Raw genomic sequence first — 26,223 nt, 5'->3', positions numbered from 1 at the left:
GAGTTACAATCATATATTAGGAACTTGTAGATAATTGTAGGTAATTTGAGATACATTTTATTTTCTTTGTATTTGCTTGGTTACCAATGGTTATTTGCTCATCACAGCAACTGCATTTTGTTTTGTAAAATGTATAAATATTATACTTGTGATTGCTGTGATGTTCAGAAAACTTCAGATGATTTGAAATACTTGCAAAATATAGAAATATTAGAAAGTTTAAAACTTAAAAATTCCAATTTGATATTAAACAGCAGAGTTTATGGTATTTATTATTCATTGTATAGCATTATTTAAAAGGCTATAAACATAAAAATGCAATACTTGGGATTTCTATCAAACTGAGAAGTTATGATAATGTTTTCGAAAAAACAGGACCATGCAGTCATACCAGCGATACTTTCCACAAGATGATGCCTCAGGAGAAATAAAAGCTACTATTACATCTGCATACTGTGATTCCTGTTGGTCATACTGCTGAAATTCATAAGCAATGTACTGCATGCAAAAGTAAAAACAACCTTATTATACCTGTCAAAATCATCTAGATGATTTTCCAAAGACACTGAAATTTTATCAAAGGTAACAGAAAAAAGCATTTCAGCAATACTGAAATATCAGAACTACTTCATGGGCTATGCATAATTCCTGACACAAAATTATTATACTTCAGTATCCCTAAAAATGCATAAAAACAATGATTACTGGAACTTGCATGGAACATTTTAATTATCTGTTGAAAATCATGAAATGCCAGTTAAGAAGTTCAATGAACAGAATTAATCAAACTACATCAAGTCTTTTAAGCAAAATTTCAAACTGGACTCTGATCAAATTTGTCAACTCTTTTTGAGTTATCCCAAGATGTAATAAAAGGAGTTGTTTATTCTGTTAAAGCTTTAATGGGAGAGTTCATACTAGTACATGTTAACTTAAATCATATAAGAAAGGATGATTTTACTTGAAACCACATAAAATGTTTTGCTAAAACTCTATGCTTAAGGAGAAGACAAAGCTATTTCAGTATTAGACAGAAGCTACATCTATACAGATGAACAAGTTCTAACAACTTTCAAAGAAAAATCTATTTTTTACACAAGGGTAGACCATTTGTCAATACACAGTATTCGCAATGCTTTTACACAAGAATAACAAAAGAAAATAAAAGTAGCAGAAAGGATATTAGCACCATCTCAACTAAATGATGAAAAGTGATAAAAAGTTATTTGGCAAGAAATGATAAATGTTTTCCACATAAGAAAAGAATTCAGAGGACTGGAGCATGGGTATTTATCAAATGAAGTAAGATGGAGAGTTTTACATCCTAACACATTTAAGATCACAGTTTTTACAAGCTGTTTATTCACAAGGGATGTTCTGATTTAAAAAGCAATTTATCTTGACTTAAATATCAATTAACTCGATCTAGTGTCCAGGTCTTGTACAGCCAGTGCAAATTCGGAGATCATTTGGTGGGGTTTTGTTATCATATTGAACCCAAACTGGGGACCATACAGAAATTCAACATCACATGTTAAAACCACCAATGCATTATCCAGATTTCTTAGGAGATGCTACTGCTGATTGGTCTGATCTTTGCACTGCAAGTATAGAATCTTTTACATAGGTGAAACTATTTTCTTTTTCATTGGTATAAAATTAAGTGTCAATATACCAAATATAGCGAATTAGTTCTTTCCCAATAAGGGACTTATTGCCACCTCTCCTTTCTTGGAAAACACTTTGATTCTTGCAAGTAATTCCAAAAGACATATCTCTAATTTAGTGCAGAAATGTTGGATTTTTTTCTTTCACTTCTGTCTTCAAAGAGGTTTATTTTTTCTCACTTTGTATTATGGGACTTAGTATCAACATTTTGTATTTTTTGTGTGCCATTATTTAAAAAAAAAAAAAAAAAAAAAAAAAAAACTAAGGACAATTTTTGATCTTTTTCAATTTTTAATACTAGAATGAAAAATTGCATAAAGCAGAAAATTTAAAAGCAACTAGCAAAAATTACAAAGTTTTAATGGTAAAAACTTTGGAACTTCCCAATAATCATAATAAAATGCAGGAATATAAGAATGGGTTTGACTTTACATGTTTGCTTATGAAACTTTCTTTAGCTGATAAAAATAAATGGTAAATAAAATTCATTCATACAAAATTATGAACGAAGACACACTAGAAATTTAAAAGGGGGAAGGAGGATTGTAGGACATAAATCTTTCAGCTATCATGAATGCAAATGTAAATGCTCTGATTTATCAGAATTCATTTTTTTACTCAACATACTTTACATTTTTTAAAATTTGTATAAGTACTCTAATAAATATGCCATGCTACTTAAAAACGAACATTTATTATTCAAAGTCACTGGCAGGCAGCTTCATCACAGCAATTTTTTCTATGGACAAGAGTAAAATACTTCAGCTGTTCTGCCAGAAGGTCATACAGTAAAAAACTACAGATCATTTCAGTCTTCCAGCAGTTTCACTTCTAGCTCATCTGTCACATTATATGGTTGTACATATCCACTATACATGATAAAAAAGAAAGAATAATTAGATTATTAGAGTAAAAGATGCAGCATGATCTTCTGCACCATCCTGTGTGTCATTGCCTTTCACTTATGGAAAGAATAAATTACACTTCATTTTAAGAAGATGGTAGAGAACTGAAAGAATAAATATAACCAGGAGAACACCGAAGAAGCAATGTCACAAACAAACAGTAAGTGCAGAAAAAACATGCATGCATGTGAAATAAAACACACTTGCAAGGAACAGAATGGATCAACATAAAGAAAAATAGGTATAAAATGGGAGGACAGTAAACATTTTCTCCTTGATATAGAAGAATCATCATAAGCAGGCATGGAAAAAAAATCAACAAGAAATTAAATGATGGCAGAGGCTACAGGAAAGAAGGGGGAATGCATGTCTATGTAACAGCTGAGCTTCCAAGAGAACTCTGTTTTACCACAATTAGAAAATGATTAAATTAAATTTTGCGCATGGATTTTGAGCACCAACTTTAGGAAACTTATTACATAAAGTGTTAAGGCTTTTAAAGTATAAATTATTATAATGGTGTGTTTAATTAAAAAAAAAAAAAAAAAAAACAACCTAATATGCTTTTTTCTCTTTAATATATTCCAAACATCCTTAATTCACTAAAAATATCCAATTTTTGCATTTTTATATATTAAATGAAATTTTTCAGTAAAATATCCTTGCATTAAATTTTTATTTAAAATTTATTATTTTAAAAAACTTAGACAAAACAAAATTTTCTTTAAAGTCACATTTAATGATTTAAAAATAACTTATAAAAACTCTTAAAAAAAGAATATAAAGTTTCAAAATGGACTACATACAAATTAAGACTCTAGAGAGCAAATTTTTAATTTACACTTATAATTTTGAAAACCAGCAATAAGTTTAACAATTTTATTTGCAATTTAATTAAAATTCATAAACATCACAAGAAAAGAATGAATGAGCATGCCTCAATTTCTTTCATGAACGAATGTTAGTCAAATTAACAATTGCTTAAAAAAATACTTTTTTATGTCTAATCAAGTACATTAAAGTTAAACTTTTAAAATATATATACGTGATTAAAAATTATCAGTGTCACTTATTTTCATTAAACTAAAAATTTATAAATATCACAAAGAGTAAAATCAAAGAATAAACTTTCTTCCATTTTTTATGAACTACATAACCAATTTTTCTAAATGACAATTATTTTTAAAAAAGGCCTCTTTAACATCAAGCTTGCTAGTATATATATATATACTGAAGATTATAAAATTTTAATGCATTCACAATAAAATAAAATGATTGCTATTGATAGTATGTCAGAATAAAAAAATATATTCAGGTTTAAAATGATGCTTTTACATAAGATTTCTCCAGCACTTAAAAAATAACTGCACAGAAGACATTATAACAGATGATTTTTACATTTTCAATAGCTGGTTAAATTATTATCATGAAGAAACACAACAGAAAACAGCAACGGGGGAAACCTGATTTAGAAGACATACATTTCTGAAATACTGAATAACAAAAAATTTTAAATACTGATCATCCTTATGTATCCCATGTGATCCTTATGTACAGGGTTACCAGTTAATATAAACAACCTTCAGTTATTAATAAATATCTATGCATTAATCTGACTGCTCAAAGTATCCATCTTGCAACTCCACGCACAGTAAGAGTTTTAAGTGCAGTTTATAAGCTAATAAAAATTAAGAGGAAACAAAACTATAAACTTATTCTGGCTCAAAAAAATATTTAAAAAACTGTGAGTATAGTAAAATACTGATTTCTATCTGAATATTTTACTGTGAGACAAGGACGTAAGAACAAAGAAATTTAGGAGTCTCGGGTAGTTAAAACTGGAATGAGAAAAATGTTTCAACATTAAAAATTCAATGAAAATTATGACATTGTGGCATATACACATACTGACCATTTCACATCTAAAAATTGCATGACGATGAGCAAATATTTATAACTAAAAAATTGTGCACAATTCAAGTTAACAGCTTCATTACAATTGCAAGCACACCCAAATGATTTCATGACAACTTTTACACATAGAAAATTTTCTTCGACAAATATCCATGCACAATAACATTGTTACATACAGAATGAAAAATGTAAAATGGCTACTTGTATGATTTTAAATAGCTGACAGTAAAAAGTGACAGTAAGCCAGCAGAGTGGGGGCCTGGTGTGGGAACAGGCCAGGCCAGCATGTGGATTTGTTTTTAGTTAACTTCTCCCTTTGATTAAAACTATGAGGGCACTGTTCCCACGTGTGCCATAGTCCACTCTGCCCACAAACTGTTTTGTTAATAAACAACTAGTTATCGGATGAACACGTGTTCACCAATTCACAGATGTCCTGACAAAAAATAATTATCCCCACTGCTGGCCAAAGGAGTCCTGGTACCACTCGACGTCGCCCCCAGAGGCGCCACGTGGTTGCTGGGGAATGGGCTGGTTACCCCAGGAGTTGCCCATAGCCCCTCGGCTATTCTGGAAGCGGCGCTTGGAGGCCCCCTGGTTCTGATGACCACTGTCAAACTTACGCTTACCAGCCATATTTCCCCTGAGTTTACCACCACGCGGCGTAGGCTTTGCAGCTCCACGTGCTGTTCCTCGGACACCACGACCACGATTTGTCGTTCCCCTAGAACGCGCAGATGAAGCTCGTGGAGGAGCAGATCGGGCAACTCTTCCTCCTCCTCGTGGAACCTTTTAAGAATACATAATGTGAATGTCAACTCAAATAGAAATTATCACAAATTTAAGTTATAATAAAAATTTCATCCAATAAATCTGTCTTTTTAAAATCTAATCACAGGATGTATTTTACATGCATACAATATTATGTCCCATGTGATTTCAGCAATTATCACATTAAAGTATAATCAAAACTCAAAAAAGGAGTACTTAATTTATTACTGAAATTCAACAATAATGAAATTACAGAAACACTCTGCAAATAATGCAAAAATCCAAAAAATAAAAGTTCCCTTTAAGGAAAAAAACTTGCACAGTTTAAAAAAATTACAATTAGATATATTAAAGGATTCAAATTTCACCTCACAATTGAAAAAGATACGTAAAAAAAAAAAAAAAAAAGACTGGTTTTTAAAAATTTATCAGGTTATATAGAAAAACAGTGATAGAACTGATTTTGATATAGCCTTTTTAAAAATCACTTAATTTGCTTTATAAAGGAAATTAAAAGATTTTAGGTGGAGTATAAATAACAAGAGTAAAATTCCAAATCTACTAACTCGAAAAACTTTAAATAAATTTTTTAATAAAATTTATATATGGCAATAACATACAAATCTTTAAATGTATGTGAGATTAATAACAGCTGCCCAACTAAACAGTAACAAACACCTCATCAAATTTACAAAAATTGCAAAATACATTTATGACTTAACCTCTTCACTTTTGCTGCTAAGTTCTCATTTACATAGGGAGGTTAAGATCGCCATTCCACGACATTTCTCAGAGGTACTGCTTTCAACATGACAGAATTTTACTTTTTAATCAAAATTAAAATACAGATAAAAAAATTTAAAACATATATCCAGTTCATAATTTATTTCTCAAACTGATTTATTTATAATAAATCTATCCTTATTTATTATTATATTAGCAATTTAAAAAAAAAACACTTGCATCATTACTGCAATTATAGCTACCAGCCTTGACATATGAAAAAAGCGAAAGCTTCTGCAAGGGATTTGTGCGTGCCATTTTATTGCTTAAACTGACTTGGAATTCATTTTTATTAAGATTAATAATGTGATTCTTATGTAAAATATATTACTATTTAGATATTTTACATTCTTTGGCTATTTTGTAATTTTCTTACACTTTTATACATAAAAAATTCTGAGTGGGGAGGGGGAGTGGTGTTCTAGAAATGTCTACATCCAAGATCTAATAATAATCAAATCTAATAAGAAATATTTTGCTGTAAATCACAACATGGGGAATAGAATTTGCACAATTAAAGTTTCATTTAATTCAATAAATTTAATTTATTGCTGGGAAACATTTCCCTTAATTTAAAAATCGAGAGATTTCTAGTAAAATTGGGATAGCCTGCAACTATGCATATTGCATAACTCAGCATAATATAATCACAACACTTAAGGAGATTTTTCAACGTTGTTTCAAACTATTATATAATTAAGCACCATTTTACAGACTAAATTGGTGATTATTCCTGTATCAAGAAAAAGGAAAAACGTCACTTAACACTCATTTAACCAAGTATAAAGAAATGTTTGAAATAAATAATTCTAATGTAGTTTTAACACAACAGGACAAGACCTTGAAATGATTTCTTGACAACTTAATTAAAAGTAAAAAAGAAGATTGTAAACATACTCTTTCTGGGGGTGGTGGAGGTGGAGGTACACGTGATGCATATGGCCGAGGTGGAGTAGCATAACCATAATCATATCCATAGTCATCAAATGGTGGAGCATAGAAATCATCATAATATGGTTCACCATACCCTCCACCACCACCGGCAGGATATTCTCCATAACCATAATAGTCATAATCATAATCTATAAAAAAGATGTAACAAATGTAAAAATAAATGACATTATTGCAAATTCAGAAAAATAATACATTTAAATTTTTATGACGTATATTGTGATTACCAAAATTTCTAGGAGCATTTGGAGGTACTCTTCCACCGCGACCCCGTGGAGGGGTAGGTAACATTCCAACCATCCTACAAAATTAAAAACTTCTGAATATCTAAAATCATACTCAAATAAAATACATTTAATAATCTATAGACATAATTTAAGAATAATTATAATTTTAAATTAACGTTCTCTTATAAGTGATAAAAAAGTTTATTAGACATAATTCTTAACTTTCTTTTCACAAAATGTTACGCTAAAAATATTATATTCTGAATATAGTAAAGATTAATTTTTTTCCCCTTAGACTAATACATTTTCAACTGAAATAGCTAAACCTAGATACTCAGCCCAACATTAAATCTTTGAAAAGACAGCAAATGTGTTAATTTATATGTTAATTAGAAACATATAAGAATAAATAAATAAAATATATATAATAAAAAACATACATTCCACCCCGGCCTAAAGTCTGCATCATTCTCCTTTCTCTATTTCTTAAAACCTCTTCTTTTTTCTTCTTATCCGAGGGGGGCTTAGCTAAAGACACCTCAACAGTAGAACCTCCGAACTGCTTCCCATTGACTTCATCCATAGCTTTAACAGCAGCATCTCTTTCCGCAAAATGAATAAAGGCATAGTCTTTTATTTTTTTCACTCGATCCACTTTTCCATAGGCTTCAAACATTTCCTTAAGTTTTTCTTCTGTGAGATCTGCTGTCAGGTTTCGTGCATATAAAACTTTAACCTAAAAAAATTGAGGGGAGAGCTTGATTGACAAAGCAAACAGAAAGACAATTTTTTGGCAAATTTAATAGGTGAGGGATGACAGGAACCAGACAGCATTCTGACATAATCACAGAACAATTAAATATAATGCACATTATATTTTTTTACTAAATAAAACTAATGTGTGATACTTATTTAACCCCAGATTACCAACTTCAAAACTTAGAAAGTAAAATGTATACTGTAATGTAAAATTACAAAACCTTGCATGATTATGAACTTTCAAGACATCAATTTACAGCTTTATTGCTTGGGCACACACAAGTATTTGGTCCTCTTATACCACTGACATATCATATGAGAAGAGATGGGGAGACATGATTAAAGTTTCTGTGATAGCAAAAACCATGTACAGATTTAAAAACGATTTACACCAAAACAATCACGATCTGGCCTAAGAAATGAATATTAGTCATGCTTGATGCAGATACATAACTACAATTCAACACACGAAATACAATTTAGCGCATAAAAACACAAGCTGTCAGATAGAACTTGATGCTATTACTTTGAACCATACACATCATCCACTGATCTGTCTCATCAATGCAAAACACAGCTTAGATAGTCACAGATACGTGCAGTTAATTTAGCAAACTAATATTAATTAATAATAATTAGGATTTAGTGATTTTCTTTTTTAGAGTAAAGAAAATTTAAACTCAGTAAATCAAAAGAAATCAGAAGGAACTAGTACTGCATTGTTTGAAGATAATAAGCCAAAGATGGATAATGTGTAAGGTATTAAGTTCAAATCGCAAACAACGATGTCCCTTTACAGTTGGCCTTGATTAGTCATTTTTTGGTAATTAAAATTTTTTTGATGAATTTATTTCTTGATGTCTATAAATAAGTTTTATAAATATAGAATCAACAGGTTCATTAAAAATAAAAATTATGGACATATTTTAATACTTGACAAGCACACTTCTGACAAATTCTTACTTCATCAAAACGTAATCTTAGTTTATACCATTTGAACCATACTTGTAAAATAAAATAATTTAAAGAATTACAAATTTTAAAACATTAAAATTTTATTTCCAAATTCTGATATCTGACTATTCAAGCCAATGGTGTTTAGGTGAAAGAATGGAATGTGGTATAATTAATGTAATCTTAGTTTATACCATTTGAACCATACTTGTAAAATAAAATAATTTAAAGAATTACAAATTTTAAAACATTAAAATTTTATTTCCAAATTCTGATATCTGACTATTCAAGCCAATGGTGTTTAGGTGAAAGAATGGAATGTGGTATAATTAATGTAATCTTAGTTTATACCATTTGAACCATACTTGTAAAATAAAATAATTTAAAGAATTACAAATTTTAAAACATTAAAATTTCATTTCCAAATTCTGATATCTGACTATTCAAGCCAATGGTGTTTAGGTGAAAGAATGGAATGTGGTATAATTTTAATTCATTATCCTTAATTTCCAACAGGCAAGGGTTCTTGCCCTGAAACATCAACAATGAAGTATATTTTTTTATTATAATTCTGTGATATCAATATCATTTAATACCTGGATTATTTTGCTTCCAACGCATTGCTTTAATGATTGCAAATATTTCACTCATTTTAATCCCCAAGTGGCAGCAGAGTGTATCCAAGAAAACACATATAAGAGATTACTTCACAAAGATATTCCCTTAGGACCCTCTTGTAGTTTGCTAAATTCAATTATAATGACCAGCAAAAAGATAATTATAGGGAAGAAGAAATCCAAAACTGTACATTTTGAAAAGAACTAGCATGCAATCTATAAATAAAAAACTGGGAATTTGAATACAGCATCTAAGCATATTACAGGTTGAAAAGAAGAGAATATATGCATTTTATTTTTTAAGCCTTGGTAAGGTTTTCAGCTTGAAAATTTGAATGCTTCATGAATACATTCTCATTTAGAGCAGCTGAAAATATATGTTTTTATGCATGATATGTGCACACATGAAGACAAATTTAGAAGTATGAAATGTAAAAGAAAATTAAGCAATAATTATCTGTAAGTAATTCAATAACTCTGCTGTGTGTGAAATAATTCAAAACGAGGATTGACACACAGGACAATGATGGCTTTTTTTGTCAAGCATATGACAAGCAAGTAAGATGCATCATGCATCGCGAAAGCTGATGTCTTTCGCTTTCTGTAATAATACTGTTAAAGTTTGAAAATAAATATAAAAAAGAACAACTGGGTCTGAACCTTTCCATCACAGAAGCTTGCCGATGTTACACCCACTGTAGTCAGCTAGACACGTTTTCCCACATTCTCCTAGCGAAAAAAAAAAAAAAAAGCTGGATGCACATCCCCACATTTTAATAACTAAAAATGCAAAGAATAAAAATGAAGACAACCCCCTCCAAAAAACCCCAAAATTTCTAACGAAATAAACAAACATGCAGGTGTCCCTTTAACTTAAAGAGCAGCGATTCCCATTGTGTTTACACCAATAAATATATTAAAACCAGAAACACAGAACAGAAACTGATGCTCATATACGAAGATAAAAAAACCGATTTAACCGATGTGAAAACCATTACAATTTAGCATTATCTACTGACATTTAAAAATTGATCTAAAAAAAAACCCTCCATTTTGAAGTTACGTGAGCACGGCGCTGAGATGGAGAGATCGAGCTGAGCTCTTCGTCTAGAAACGACACTGGGCTGATAAGAGTGGAATTGTTGAGTCATACCTTCGTGATGTTGGTCCTGAATGGGCTAAAGATGGTCATGCCACTTTTGATAATCTCACCACAATTGCTTAGAAGTGTTCATAATCACATGCTTATGACATAGGTCTCTTCGTGACAATCTAAAATCCAGTCATGTCACTCGGAGGGTTGATTACAAGTATCAGAACAAATATTCAGAACATATACTGCCCTCCAACAGTGAAGAAACAGTATATTTTTTGCATATAATTTGAGAATGAAGCAATGTAGAAATAAGAAATTGAGAGGACATGTTCCCTAAACAGTTTTTTAATGAATGCTACATATAATGTCTTTAATGTTTAACACAAACATGAAATACAACAAAAAATTGCACCCTTGGCAGAGAAATCCAGTCTTGCAGAAACAGTACATTCCAGTATTTCAAGGAAAAATATGGTGGTAACATTACGAAAATATGTTCTATTAAGGAATGTGTCCATTCCTACCTGCATTAAATTGGCGGTAGTGTAATAATAAGCTGTCAATTACATTAATGGTCAGTGGAACGGGAAGCAATGACCAGACATTGGTTAATCCTTGTTCAATAGAAATGCTAGCTATTGTTTTTACACATATTTTTTTAAACTTCATTACTATCATGCATAAAAACGGCTAATTTAAATGTTACCGACATTTTTTTAACGGTGAGCTTAGGAAAATATACTGTTCCTTAACTTTTGGAGGGCAGTGTATGTTGCACACTTGATCAGTTAAAAATGATTTTAAATAAACAAAGTCTTCATCAACCTGAGAATTTTCAGTGCTCTGTAAAATAATAGATTTCCCGAAACTTATAATTAATTTACCTTACCTTTGACATTGTTTCTTCATCTGGCTCTTCTTGGGGATCGGCCCAATCAACAATGATATCACAGCCCCAAACTTTGATTCGACCTGTGCCCAGTTTTCTTTTGGCTAAAGAAGCTGCTTTATGAGATTCATATTCCAAGAAACAAAAGCCTCTGTTTTTTCTTTTGTCATCTGGAGAGCTGTATATTATTACTTCTGTGAGTCCAGCTAAAAAATAAAAATCAAACTGTTTGGAATGCCACTTGAAGAAATGTATTAAACTGAACATTAATACATACAAGCCCATGAACATAATAATAATAAAAAACATTGACAAGGAGTTAAGGAGGAAAAGGAAGATATATTCATTCTAAATTTAAAATTAGCAAAGAGGGGGCAATAGTAAGAAAATTCTCCTAGGACTTTTAAATATCTGATAGTCACATGTTATTACAACTATGCATCTGTAAATTAAAACTTGCTGGGTCTACATTTTGGTGATATTTGCTTACAATCTTTTTATGGTCCTTAATGTGTTACAAAAAGGAGGGAATGCATACATTATTTACTTGTGTACACACACAGGATGTAATAGCAATAAGAAGTCACAACCCAAATGACTGATACAACACAGAAAAAGTAGCATTTTATAATACAATGTGTGCTGGAATGTAAAAGGAAAAACACAGGAAAAGCTTGTCATTAGAACTAGCACTACTAATGGAGAAATATGTATATTGCATATTTCTGCAGTAACAGTGCTACTTCGGGCAAGGCATTTTCCACAGTGTATGCCAATCACTTAGCCATATGCAGTAAATATACAACAGTTAGTGATATTCATTTGAGCAATTATTATAAACATCTCTGATTATAATGGCCTTTCATTTTCCATATTCTCTGCACTTATTATGTTCACACTTTTATGCAATGAATTGTGAAAATTACTTTCGCCACATTCTATCACCGCTTAAAGTTGCACCCACAAGTTTCATTACACTCTGTGTATATGTGCAGGTACTCACACAGACACACAATGCTCTAAAAGACATTTTGACCCTGAATTACAAGAACTGCAAGACTTTTTCAACAACTTTAGTTTCAGATCTACTAATTGAAATAAAATATCAAACACGAAGAGAAAATTTATATTAAAATTACTCTTATAGATAAATTTGATATATTGATAGATCTATTTGATTGAATAAACTACAAAAGACTATCAAGCTCACACTATTTACATACGACTGATAAAAAAGCAAGATTAAAAAGTAACTGAAAACTGATTCAATATGCAATACCACAACCACACACACAAAAGTGAAATTTTGGAACAGTTTTAAAATGTTTCTAAGAGAGGCAGATTGTTTAATCATTTTTGAAATAAAATATACGGCATTAAACATCACATCCATTAGAAAAATTTTTTAAAAATTAACATATTTCCTACAGTAACTTAATAGTATTTCTTCATATATGCTGTTCCGGGGCACATTTACGACTGCTTGTTCTGGAAAAACAGAAATCATGTAGATGCACAAATTAACAGTTGAACAAATTTTACTCTTTATAACATAGAGTAACAAAGTTAATGTTAAAAAAATAATTTATAATGCAGTTAAATTACTTTTCACAGCACATTATTTGATGTAATTAAAATATCTTACTTTAAAAAAAGATGAAAAGTTAGATAAAATTGATTATGATTAGTTAATTCTGTTAACAGAAGAGGTTCTAATAACATTAATATCAATAGTTTTTAAATTAAACACCTCTCTATAGCAAAAGTATGTAAGGACTAGCCTGTGTTCTTGAAGCAAATCCACTTTTCATCACAAGTGACAATCCAGTCCAGAATTTTGTCCTTGCGTTGATATTTGAGCATATTAGTGCAGGTCCGAATACGTCTGTCTTTATCTGCTTCAATCAGCTCATGTGGCACCCTGCGATTGAACTTGTATGTCAACTTCATGCGATGCATAGCACAACTAATGGACATGGCACCAATGTCTAACTCCTTAGGCAGCTCTCGACTGGTTGCACACTGATCTTATACAAGTTCTAGCAGGCGGGCCTCATCAACATTAGTAGACTAGCCAGAGTGCTCTGCTTCTTGAATGTCATAGTCCTCGTTCTTTCCATACCAATCCTTCACAGCGTCATATGACACAACATTAGTACCTAAAGCTATACACATGATTTGGTGACATTCTGTAGCTAACTTTTTGCAACAGAACTAGAAGTAAATGATGGTTCTAATCCTGGTAACATCATAAGTTCCATTTCAGATACCTTGTACTTAGTGACAACGATATTTTTTTTTACAAATATCATAACATGGTGTTCTAAAAGAGCATTTCTTTCTTTCAAATTCCAAAACACGACAAAGCAAACTGTTTGTACAGATGATATTTGTAATGGAGGCAAACTTTAGTATAACAAAAATATCGTTAAAACTCGAAATTTTGGGACAATATCGCTGTTCTTTTGTGCATTTAGCTTTCTCAGAAAAAAATGTGGTTAGAAGGAGATCACATTTGAATTTTCTAACACTGTTGATAATTCAGACATTGTTTTATAATTATGCCCTATCATAAATATTTCAAGGACCTATATATATATATATGCTAATCATCATTTGAAAAACAAAAACCTTCATAAGGTTTCCATGGCATAAAGGTACAGCCACTATAGCTGCCAACCTTAAAATATGAAAAGCCAAGTGTTTCTGGAAGGCTTTCTTGCTATACGGTGGTACTATTTTAAAAGAGCTCAAAATTCATTTAAAGTCGCACTATAACACATTATTTAGGTTATTTAATTACTTATAATATGATTGTGGAGTAAGGTACATTAATATTTAATTACATAGCCTTAATTTTATTTTCTTTGGCTAACTTCATTTTGCAATTTTCTTATGCTTTTGCACTGGAACAAATTATGAATGTGGAACGGAAGTTTTTTTTACAAGATACTTTTTGTCACCTGCTATAAATGATTAAAAATTTAATATGAAAAAGTATGCTAAATACCACTAGGAATAGAGGGATGAAATTTACACAATTTAAGCTTCATTAATTCAATAATATATCGGTGCAAATTTTATTTCTAAAATCTAATTTTATTGCTGGAAAACACTTTCACCAGTGAAAGCTGAATACAGTTGGCAGCTATGGAACACATGAAAATCATGCTATATATAAAAAATAGGGGGCAACTTTCATAAAATGATAAAACTTTTATGAAAGTTGCTCATGTAGATCAGTTTGTAATCTTATACAGAATGCCATTTCTAACAGAGAAACGAAATTAAGAGAAATACTAATATTAGGCCTTGGGATGATTGCTCTTAATCCAAGCCCATTAGTAAAGGGAAAAAAGAATTTAATTTGTTAGATTCAAATAGAGAGAATTCTAACATCTATTTACTAAATTTATATGCTTTAATTTTCCCCACTTTTTAATACAATACTGGTTTCCTTAGAAGACACTCACCACTATTTATCATAAATTTGCCCTGAAACTTAAATACATATATGAAATTTTTATATTTCACATAACTGAGGTGAAATAAAATTGCAATCAAAACTGAAAGTACAAACATTTAAGCAAGCTAGAAGATTAAAGTACACCCAGTTGTCTAATTATTATTGTAAAATTTAAATATAAAATAATTTTGACAAGATATTTACTGGAAACTAAACAAGGCCAAGACAGAAATTTTGACCAGTTTTTTTCCCAATTTATTAAAAATTAGAAATTTACCTATCAAAATTAATTTTTCATACCTGTTAATTTACCAAATTCTTCAAAAATCTCCTCTTTGCTCTTGCTCTTTGGGATGTTACCGACAAAAAGCCGAAGATTTGGAACTGATACATTGACTTTCAGATTCTTGCCACTTTTGATTTCATAATTATCCAGCTGAAAGTAAAAACCAAAATCTTGCCAAAATTTTGATAATGAAACATGCCGAAAGATCAATGGAACTAATTTTGAATTTCAAAATTTTTTTTAAAGAAATTTATGTTCAGTTCCATAAATGAATTCAGAAAGACATCAGCAAGAGCAAAACTATATTTAGAAAAGTATTTTAAAGTGATTTATAATAAAAGAGGAGACCATACTTTAGCTATGTGCAAAAGCTATGTACATTTAAATAGTTTTGGAATAAAAACTAAAATAACAGTGACAACAAAATCTTGCATTTTTGCAACCTTGGATTACTAATTTATTTTCACATTTTTTTCTCAAATTCATGAATCTTCCTTATATTAAAGAAAATGTTAAAATTTTACTTTAAAAAATATCACAAAAAATTCCACACATGAATATACTAGTTGTCATAAACTTAATAAATCTTATTAAAAAACACTAAAGCAAAACAGTTTACACGCAAGATCAATTTACACAGCAAAATAATTGTGCATAATATTGTACTTAAAAAAAATATTTTTTTTGAAGTATACACAAAATAGTTGTGTTATACTTCAACAAAATTATTTAAAATTTGAATAAAAAGATTCATTTAATCATAATACAAAAAGTTAGATACTGAAATGCTTTCCAAATTAATAACAAATTAATTTTTATTAAATCTGTTTGATTCACAATGCAATAAATCAAGACATTAAATCAATTTGATAAATTCCTACATAATACATAAATTTCATCTAGAATACATATCTTGTTTATTTTAATGTACACATTTTAGTTTGAATTTCTTTCAAAAATATACAACTTCATTCATTCAAAATACTTGTTTTCAAAAGTAAAATAGAATACACAAGCTAAATTAAATACAATGAATCTTAATTAGTATGAAGTAACAGAGCAGCTGAGTAGATAATTCTACAAGCTACCATGCTGCTGATGTTTTTCTAAATCAAACTGGTCCACCATACCAAAGATTGATGGAAACAGTAAATGTATGTACATCTTTTTTTAAATATTTAATATGGTAATTTAAAGACAAAAATAAAAATGCACAAAATACAGATTGTTTTATAATAATTCTTTAGGAATCCATGGAAAATTACGCTGAATGGAACAGTAGTCAGGGCTTTTTAATATGTCATTATACTTAAAAGAGTACAGCCGATCACATCACAATAAGATCTTAATATATCAGCAGTATTCATGTCAATAATTTACATTTATATTTCAATATTCTAAAATAAAAAGAACAAACATTTCGAATTCTCTCAATTAGTTGACAAAAAAAAAAAAAAAAAAAAAAAAAAAAAGTTGCAACACATATTAAATTTTCCAAATGAAAAAACTAAATAATAAATCAAATACTGCAACACATATTTGCAAATGAAAAAAAATTAAATCAAACATTCTATTCACATACAATATGAATCCAGAACAGCTTATCTGTGACATTTTACTAGAAGAGATGAAAATATTTATGACAATAATACATTAAAGCATAAATCTCAGTGTTTATTAGGTACCAGGAAATAGCTATAAATGGGCACAAAAAATAAAACAAAAAGTAGTACTGTGGTATTTTTAAATATACTTTTATCATTCTCAGATACAATGTTCTAAAGAACACAATCCATATAATAAAAAGACAAAATGTATTAAGTGCATATCTCTATACTAATCAGGTATGAAAACTCTAATCATTACTTAATAATAGAAGAAATAATAAAATCTGAAAGGGTTGAGATTTTTTATGTTTGCCTAAAAGGACTCTTAACAGGTCTGCTCTTACTTCATGTACACAACCCGCCTGATTTGCACATATATGGTAAAGACATCCCATTTCCATATTATTAATTTTAATTTACTTTCCCTGCTTCTATACAGGACTCAAGAGTTAGAAAAATGTTACTGCGAACCTCTGGAATACGCGCCCAGCATGCAGACCACGACACCATGAAGGTGGGAGGAAATACCTTCTAAAATTTTCTTGCAAATTGTGTGATAAAAATAGACAACTTTAGGATGGTTTCTGAAATTTATTCAGCTGAGGTGAAGTTAAAATTTAATAAGGTTTATCAGTACAGATTATCAACACAAATGGGCCAGGTAAAATAACAAACCCAGAATCTTTGGCCTTATCCTCTAGAACAGTGGTGCGCAAACTTTTTTTCGACTGCGACCCCTTTTGTAGAGAGAAAATTTTTGGCGACCCCTAGTGATAAATGTTCACAAATACGATGTATATTTCGCGCATTTCTTTCGTTTCATCGAATAAAAACATCATCATATCTGACTCATATTAATTTTATTTATAATTTTAAGAAAATAATCTTTGTATAACACAAAATTCAGTAAATTGCCCTTTAATGAGATGTATGTGGCTGGAAGTTTCTAATTATCTCATCCATGTTTGGATGTATGTTGCTAATTGCAATTCGCATATCATCTTCAGGGTTTAAACACGAGCGGTATTTAGTTTTTATTGAAACTAGTTTGCTAAATCCAGTTTCACATAAATACGTTGATGCAAATTGTATTAACACTCTGATGGCATTCTTGCATAAAACGGGATATTGTTTTTCCACGGATAGCCAAAATTTTCGGCAAGGCTGCGTCTTAAATTGATTTCGAAGAGTTTAATCACTAATTAGATCTATCAATTGCTCTTTCTCAATAATTTGAAGAGTCGAACTGCATATGTCAAAGGAAAATGGATCACGAATCCAACCAAAATCGTTTTCAGGAAAATCCTCGAATCTTCGAAAAATTTTCCTTTAACTTTCAATGTGATTGGAAATGATGTTTTTGATGTTTTTAAATGTAAATATATCTATATTATTTCCCTTGATAAAATCGTTAAAGCAAGGGAACACGTCGGTGTTGTTTTTATTCAGTTCAGCTTGCGAGAGACTAAGCTTATACTTAAAAGCTTGAATTTTACTGGCTGATGTTATGGTAGTTCAACTCTCACCCTGCAAGCTCAAATTTAAGTCCTTAAGTGTTTCGAAAATATCAACTGAATAGGTCAGCTTCCCTAGCCAAACTTCATTGATATAATAACTTGCCAATCTATGTTTCTTTTCGATTAAAATCATGTACACTTCATTTCTCAAATCAAACATCCGTCGTAGTATTTTCCCACGTGAAAGCCATCTGACTTTGGTGTGTAACAGTAATCTCTCATACGTTGAGCCCATCTCATTGCAAAGTATTGAAAAGAGACGGCTGTTGTGGATGTTGCATTTAATGTAGTTAATTGAACTAACAACGTCTTGTAATATGTTGTGCAACTCTTCATCCATATCGTTTGCAACAAGAGCTTGCCGATGAATCATACAGTGATTAAATACCATACGAGGCGCCACCTTCTGAATTAAGCTCTGAGCCCTTTATTCGAACCTGTTAATGCTGCAGCACCATCAGTACAAACCGCAACATAGTTTGCCCAGATAAGGGACTTAGTTTCAAAATATTCATTTATTACTTCGAATATTATTTCTCCAGTTGTTTTTTCTCCCAAACTTTTGCAACATAAAAACGTTTCTGTTACATCTTCATTGAAAATAAACTTAACGTAAATAATTAGTTGTGCCATTTTAGTAATATCGGTTGCTTTACTCTCGTCCAGTTGTAAAGCAAATACAGATGAATTTTGTATGCGTTTTATGACTTCTGACTCGATATTTCGTGACATTTCGGAATCCGCAGAGACTCGGTATCTCTTGATAATGGTATTGTTTTTAGTTCATTTCCATATTTATCGCCATGCATTATGCCATCTTACTTGCTGCAGGAAGGGTAAGGGATTCTCCAATTGTATGGGGTTTCATTGTTTTTCCTATTAGATAAGAAACTTCTAAAGAAGCTCGTAATGCTTTCTGAGGTATTGTTGTAAATTTCTTTAAATGTGCACTTTGAATTTTCAGATTTCAGCTCGTCTTTGAAAAAAAATCGGCGTGTTTATTTTGAAGTTCTTTATGTTTAGTTTCCAGGTGCCTTTTCAATTTAGCTGGTTTCATGCTCTCATTTGCTAATTTTTCGTTGCAAATGACACATATCGGGCGTTTTTCATCATCAACAACACAAAATGTAAAACCATACTTAATAAATTCCTCACTGTATTTTCTTATGTTTTTAGCTCGGGCATTTAGTTCAGTATTTTGCGACTCCTCATCAGTATTTGTTCGTTTGTTTGTTAGCTGAAGATGTACCTGGTGTACGTATTACCCATTTATCCATTATGAAGATAGGGGTTGAAATTATTTAAACTAAAACAAATAATATATAAAATTTTATCATTTTTTTCGAGAAATTCAATAAAATTAACAGATATCATTCTCTAATGATAGTACATACCTGATAACAAAGAGTAGCAAAGCCCGATAAAAATATAAAAATCATAATTACACAACGCCACATGATAAAACTCGAGGATAAACTAAAACAATTGCAGGCCAACTGCTACATGCTACAACTTCATGCGAAAACTTCACGTCTTCACTCTGACTATCAGATACACCGCGTACCTCGCCATCTGATTGGCTGATCACGGAAGCGAATTTTTCCCCTTTCCCTGAGGTTAACGTCTAGTCAAATAGGCGCTTTTCAGTAAAACTGGTGAATTTTCGCGAAGAGGGCGCTATCTACCGTCTTCACACTTTACATATATTACGCATTACGGTCAAAGATAGAGCAGACAGCATGAAATTGCAATTAAACAGTGAGGGACGGCGCTTCACTCTTTACATGTACACTGTATGGTATGCAACATGCAGGCATAATGCATTTCATAAAAATTTGGGGACCCCAAAAAAACTTCTGGCGACCCCCAGTTTGCACACCACTGCTCTAGAAGATATCTTTTCCCAAAGCCTGATAAAGTTGCTTTTCAAAACTTATTTCAAAATCTTAATACTAAAACCTTTCCTTCCTCTTTCTCCTTTTTAAATATATCTGCACATTTCTATGAATTTTGGGTACTTTCCCGTTTTGCCGGCTCAGACAATAAAGTCGCCAATAATGGTACAACTTATGCCAAACAGAATATCCTTGATAGTAACCTTTTACGCCTCATTTCCAACACAAGTCACAGCCATTTCTTATCAGATTGTTTCTGTCAATACTGGCATACAATTACATAGAATTTTTACCAGGTAGTTCAATTTTATGCCCTAAGGCCATTTGCGGTAATTAAGACAAGGATGCAATCACACCGCTCACCAGAAAATACAGGAAAGGCAAAGTCAATGGTTAAATTCATCAATTCTAATGAGAATGCACTAGCGAAGTAAAGCACTGCAGTTAACATAATTTCTGAGTAAGCTATTTGAACAATTTGAAATAATTCTTGCGTTTAAGCATGCATTTCAAATTAAGATTTAACTTGAAATTAATGTAGATAATTATGGAGAGAATTAGATTTTTGTAGCATAGTTTACGTGAGATGAGATCACTTGGGGTCACGTGATATGAACCAGCGAATCAGGATGTTGAACCATGACAGCATAGTAAATTCTTAAATTAATGTCTTTTTATAAATTTATTGCCTTTATTTATTGGCTTTTTACAAAATTTTAAAATGTTTATGCCTTTAAAATAAAAAATTCTTAGAACTAACATTTTTAAATATTTTTTTATGTGTATACTATACGTTGTCGCCAATAAAGTCAGTCTGCTTGGCGAGATTTGCACCAGCGAAACGAAAAAGTACCGAATTTTGCCTTTTTTCCCACCAATAAAACTACTATCCTACTAATATTTGAACCATTTGATGGTAAACAATGAGCTATGGTACAAATGAATGAGCTTGCATTAAATGTACAACTGACAGATATCGCACGTGTTTGAGAAAAACGATTTGCATACTCTCACAACCGCAGAAGTGTTAAAAGGATAATTCTTACTAACCACTGCATAATCTCTTACATATACAGTCAAAAGTCTTTAATCTGGACACGTCGGGACTTCGGCGATTTCGGATTATAGATCATCAGTTAAAATCTGGTATGATGGCATGCAGAAATTATACAACTAAAAATATGAAATCGTAATTTATGAAATAAAGAGCATTTGTGATCTAAAGGGTACTAAAATTTATATAAAAAAGCTTAATATTTATTTGTTTACTTTATTAAACATTTCTTTCAACACGCACATGCGTAAAGCATACATTACACATAGTCGAAATTAGAAAATTGCAACCAGAAAACTATTTGATGTGTATTCGTGATATTTATAATGACGAGGAAATTGATTTAAACCATTTAAATCATATCGGAGTAAATCAAGATGAAACACTACATTTAGTAAGGAATTCTAAGCCGAATAAAATAAAAACATCTGCCCTGAAGATGAGGATAGTGCTGACAGATCAACCTCCAGTTCATTGCGCGCCGCGACGTCCCCCCCGGCAGAGCAGCGTGAAATTGATAAACAGATTTCGGAATGATTAGAGAAACAAATCACCTCTCTGTCGCTTTCTTCATGCCTTTATCCATTTTTGCAACAATTCCACTATGAAACTAAACTAAATGTTGCTCTGACTTAAAATATTACATGTTTTGGAGTTTAAAACAAAAAATACTTATTTTATAAAAAAAGCATACTAATAAATAAAAGAAATTTTGAATAAAATAAGTAAATGGAAATGATGATAAGAAGCTTTGTATAGTTTAGCATCAGGTATTATTACCCAAGACTTTATATACACATATTACAATACTACAGGCATCACAGATATGCATAATACATTTTACATAATTAAGTTCAACCTTTGCTGACTGCTTTCACTAAAAATTGCATATAACTTGTGTCAGTGTTGCCAGATCGTGCAATTTTTCATCAATTTGCTACTTTTCACAAATGTGTGCTATTAAAATTTATAATTATGTAAATTTGGGATTTTTCTGCTACTTCATCATTTCATTGTAATACTTTTTGCTATTTAAAATTAGTATATGTTAATATAATATATTAAAATTAATTTATAAGAAAAAGTAATGATTTAGGTTTAAGCATAAACTGGTAAATGGCAAATATGCAATCACACCCCAGCACAGACACTCAATTACTAACACGGGTAACTTATTTTCATGTGTTTCACAAATATCTTTTGCTTAATATTCTGTTAATATATAAATAAGATTCCAATGTTTTAAATCAGACCACAGCTGCTGTTTTAAGTATGAATTATAAGCAACATGAATAAATTTCATCAGCACCTCTTCAAAGGCTTGGCTTAAAACGTCCACGTTTGAGAACTGGACAGAAAGAATAGAAACAAACAAATCAAAACTTCATTGCAGGTTATAAAAATGTGAACTGAGGGAACATAAAATTGATTTAATGATGTACAGTATTTCTTTAAAGCACAAACAAAAAATATTGTTTGAATACAGATAAGTGTCCAAGAGTACCTTCATTATGTTTGTTCTATAATTACTATCCTACTAATATAAATAATACATTAACAACAGAATAACAGTCTAAATTAACTGAGAATTAAAGGAATAAATGGAGGCAATGAAAAATTTGCAAATTGTACTGAGATTTTCGTCACACTTGTACGCAACCAAGAATTTAATTTCAATCCATAACCAATGGACCCCTTAGAGGCAGAATTTGTGATGACATCAGAGGTCACGTGAACTTACAAATGGATGTCATCACAAAATCACGTGCTACTTTTTGTAACGTTTCTATTCTTCTCTTGCTGCTTCAACCGATATTTCTAGCAACACTGCCTGATACAATGCTAAAATCACAAATCTACACATTTCATCTATTTCTCTTTACATGCACTTTTAGTGACTTAACCTTACACCAATATAGCACAGGGATGTATAAAAAGGCACTATTAAGTGAAATTAACTATTTTTATTAAAACATCTGTTAAACCTATAAATGTGTTCTTCGTACAGCTGCGATTATGAAAATTTCCAACTTCAGAATGTTGGTGGCAAATTACTAGATATAGTAAAGGTGGGCAAATTAATTACCATCAACGAGGAAGGAGGAAACAGCATATTTACAATTATATAGTGTTATTCAGATAGCAAAAAGAAAACTTTTCTTGCTAATAACAGTTCACTGCACACAAATAAATCAACATCATTTTAGGATTTTATTTGTACTCCATTTCAATGCATGTCATTCCAGCTCATCTTAATTTTTTAGTTATATCTCAGTATTCACTGTTAAAACAATGTTAATTTCTTAAAAGTAACCAATTTTTAATTAGTTAAGCATTTTCTAGAAAGAAAAAGGGTAAAATAAAAATGAAATTCAATTAAGTGTACAAGATATTAGCCTAGACAAATATTTAATGCAGATTTTGGAGATATGAAGCTAATTTAGCGCTTTTACATTATCTATACCCTTCTTCCCCAACAAAAGGACCCACGTGCAAAACAAATTTGGGTTACAAGCAGTGGTGAATTATAAATTACTAGCTCTTTTTTAAAGATTTGTGTGTCTATTGTTCCTTTTGTTGAGTTCCTATCAGTGAACGTATACCAGCTCGCATAATTAATGGTTTAAAAAATTAAAGTATATTTCCTCAAAACTATGTGGAATGCCATTTATTATTATTATTTTTGAATGGGAATTAAGATAATGTTAGGAAGAAAACTGGGAAATATAATCAAACTCCTAAGAAAATTTTCTAACACTGTACTTTGGCTCTGCACATGCCATCACGTTTAGCATTTGAAGATTCAGTAAGAGAAATTAATCATTTAAAAATATTTCTTTACTTATATGCTCAAAATTAGCAATGATGAAATGAGATTAGTAATGCTCTAAGCTTTGAAATATTGAAAATCAGCCGTATGTTTAAATTACAATGGGCAGTAAGTAGTTTATGAATGCCTAGGAGCATCAAGCGTTTGGTGCTAAACTATAAATATAAGGACTTTCTTAAAACTGATTCCTAAATATTTTATAGAAGACCTGGCATTTATTATCAATATCTAATATGTTTAAAAAAAAAAAAAAAACTGTGGTTGGGGGAAACGACTGCAAATTAGTAGATTCTAAAGGACCAGGGTTTGAATACCAGAGAATGCACGATTGTAAATGTAGAGCCAGTGAACTAGTTTACATAGGAGGAAAAGGCGGTTCCACCTATTCGGTGCCTCCACAATAACGTGACCATATCTTCAGGCTTTAGTAGTGGTCAATGCCCGTGATGATTTGTTCCCGCCATTTTTGGAGGGGGAGGAAGACAGCATAGTGGTTAGGGAAAATGACTGTGAAGGGCCCGGGTTCTAATCCCTGAGAATGAATGCATGGCTTTAACTGTACACGCCTTCATAGGAGGCAAAGGCAATCGACCCCACCTATTAGGTGTCTCCATAATAAAGCAGGGGTGTTTGTGGGACCCCAAAAAATACCCTGAAACTTTTACGGACTTACTACCGACATTTTGGAGTTTTGAGAAGGGGGGAGTGAGAGAAATGAAAAATTACAATTATGAAGTATTGAATGACCTAATTATAATAGTTCAATGAAATACTTTTTTTGCAAAATTAATAACCATAAATTTTCAAACATATAAACTACTACATTTTATGTAAATATTTTAAATTACCTGAATTAATTCTTTAAAAAAAATTATCTAATTTCTGCTTCTTTTTTTATTTTCTGATGTTTGTGGGCTTGTCTTTCTTTTGTGGTGAACTTCATAATTGCAGGAAGGTTGACTTTTATTTTCCTCATTTACAAATGAAGAAATTTCCTCGAGAACTGCACATGCAGAGGTAGAAGCAGTTTGCTTTTCTGCTAATGTAGGAGGTTTTTCAGAGACTTTTATAGGTGACTCATCTGAAATACATGTTTTTAAGTCCTCTTGATATGTTTTCCAACTTCTGTTCATATTCAGTAAGAGATCTTTGTGAATTGGATCAGTCATTGGATTTTTTGAGCCATATTTTTCACATGAGGTTTCTTTAGAAGCCATTAAATCATATTTAATAGTCTGCACTGCATCTAGGGAATCAATCTTAAGAGAGGTTCTATAGTCAGTGACAAGTGTATCCATTAAGTTGAATGCATTTTCCACTAATGGGCCATGGAAGCAGAGCCAATGTAGGATACTTATAATCATTTGTGAAATCATCTTTTAAATTAAAAACTTTAGACTAATATTTATCAATTGTACACTTGATTTCCACTTTCATCAGATGTGTAGAGCATTTCTTTGGTGATATCAATATCACTCTGGTATAACCTTATTTCAGCTTCTACTTTTGACTTTTCATTATCACTAAAAATATGACACATAAAAGACGATAATTTTTCAAAAGCTAATAATGTACTAGTTTTACCTCTTAGCTCTGGATCTAATGCTGTAAAACTAATTAGATATGAATTTTTAAGGGGTAAATTCTGTCTCATATGCTGTGCTGTATTAGTATAAGCTTTCATCAGAGAAATTTGGAATTCTTTTGCTATTGGATGATTTTTTGATAATTTCTTCAGGAGAGTGGAAGCTTCTGCACTAGTAAATATTACTTTGCTAGGTAGATGGAATTCTGGATTTGTGACATCAACCTTTAATAAATCACTATAAGATGTGCAGTGCACTTTATATTTTCTGGCTTCATAAAAAAAAAGAGAAAAATTTTGCCATCAATTTATAAATACTAGAATGTATTGAATAAAGCATTGGTTTTTTTGTTTCAAATAATTTAATATATGTGTTGAACTCTGGTAATACTGCTGAATATAATGCCATATGCAATAAAGTTTTGTTTTGCATAACAAATAACCCATTT

General features: G+C 30.9%; 1 protein-coding gene across 3 annotated transcripts in view; it reads right to left on the bottom strand.

The window, feature by feature from the left end:
- Positions 1-2,343: 2,343 nt before the first annotated feature.
- The window catches only part of LOC118198943 (heterogeneous nuclear ribonucleoprotein R-like), a 41,355-nt gene continuing 17,475 nt past the window's right edge, over positions 2,344-26,223 (bottom strand). For 2 of the 3 annotated variants that reach the window (XM_085819582.1, XM_085819583.1), the window contains exons 6-11: positions 15,301-15,436; positions 11,535-11,740; positions 7,660-7,955; positions 7,220-7,293; positions 6,939-7,123; positions 2,344-5,276 (exon numbers count right to left, since the gene is read on the bottom strand). In XM_085819582.1, coding sequence (XP_085675708.1) covers positions 4,938-5,276; positions 6,939-7,123; positions 7,220-7,293; positions 7,660-7,955; positions 11,535-11,740; positions 15,301-15,436 — 1,236 coding nt within the window. In that variant the 3' untranslated portion in view covers positions 2,344-4,937. The remainder of the gene's footprint in view (positions 5,277-6,938; positions 7,124-7,219; positions 7,294-7,659; positions 7,956-11,534; positions 11,741-15,300; positions 15,437-26,223) is intronic. The other variant, XM_085819584.1, reaches the window with a different exon arrangement.

The sequence above is a fragment of the Stegodyphus dumicola genome, chromosome 6 (genome assembly GCF_044657685.1).
Source record: "Stegodyphus dumicola isolate Sdum_Otavi_A_Nest chromosome 6, ASM4465768v1".
NCBI lineage: Eukaryota > Metazoa > Arthropoda > Arachnida > Araneae > Eresidae > Stegodyphus > Stegodyphus dumicola.
Note: the sequence above shows the minus strand (reverse complement) of the source record. Positions and strands in the feature narration are given on the sequence as shown.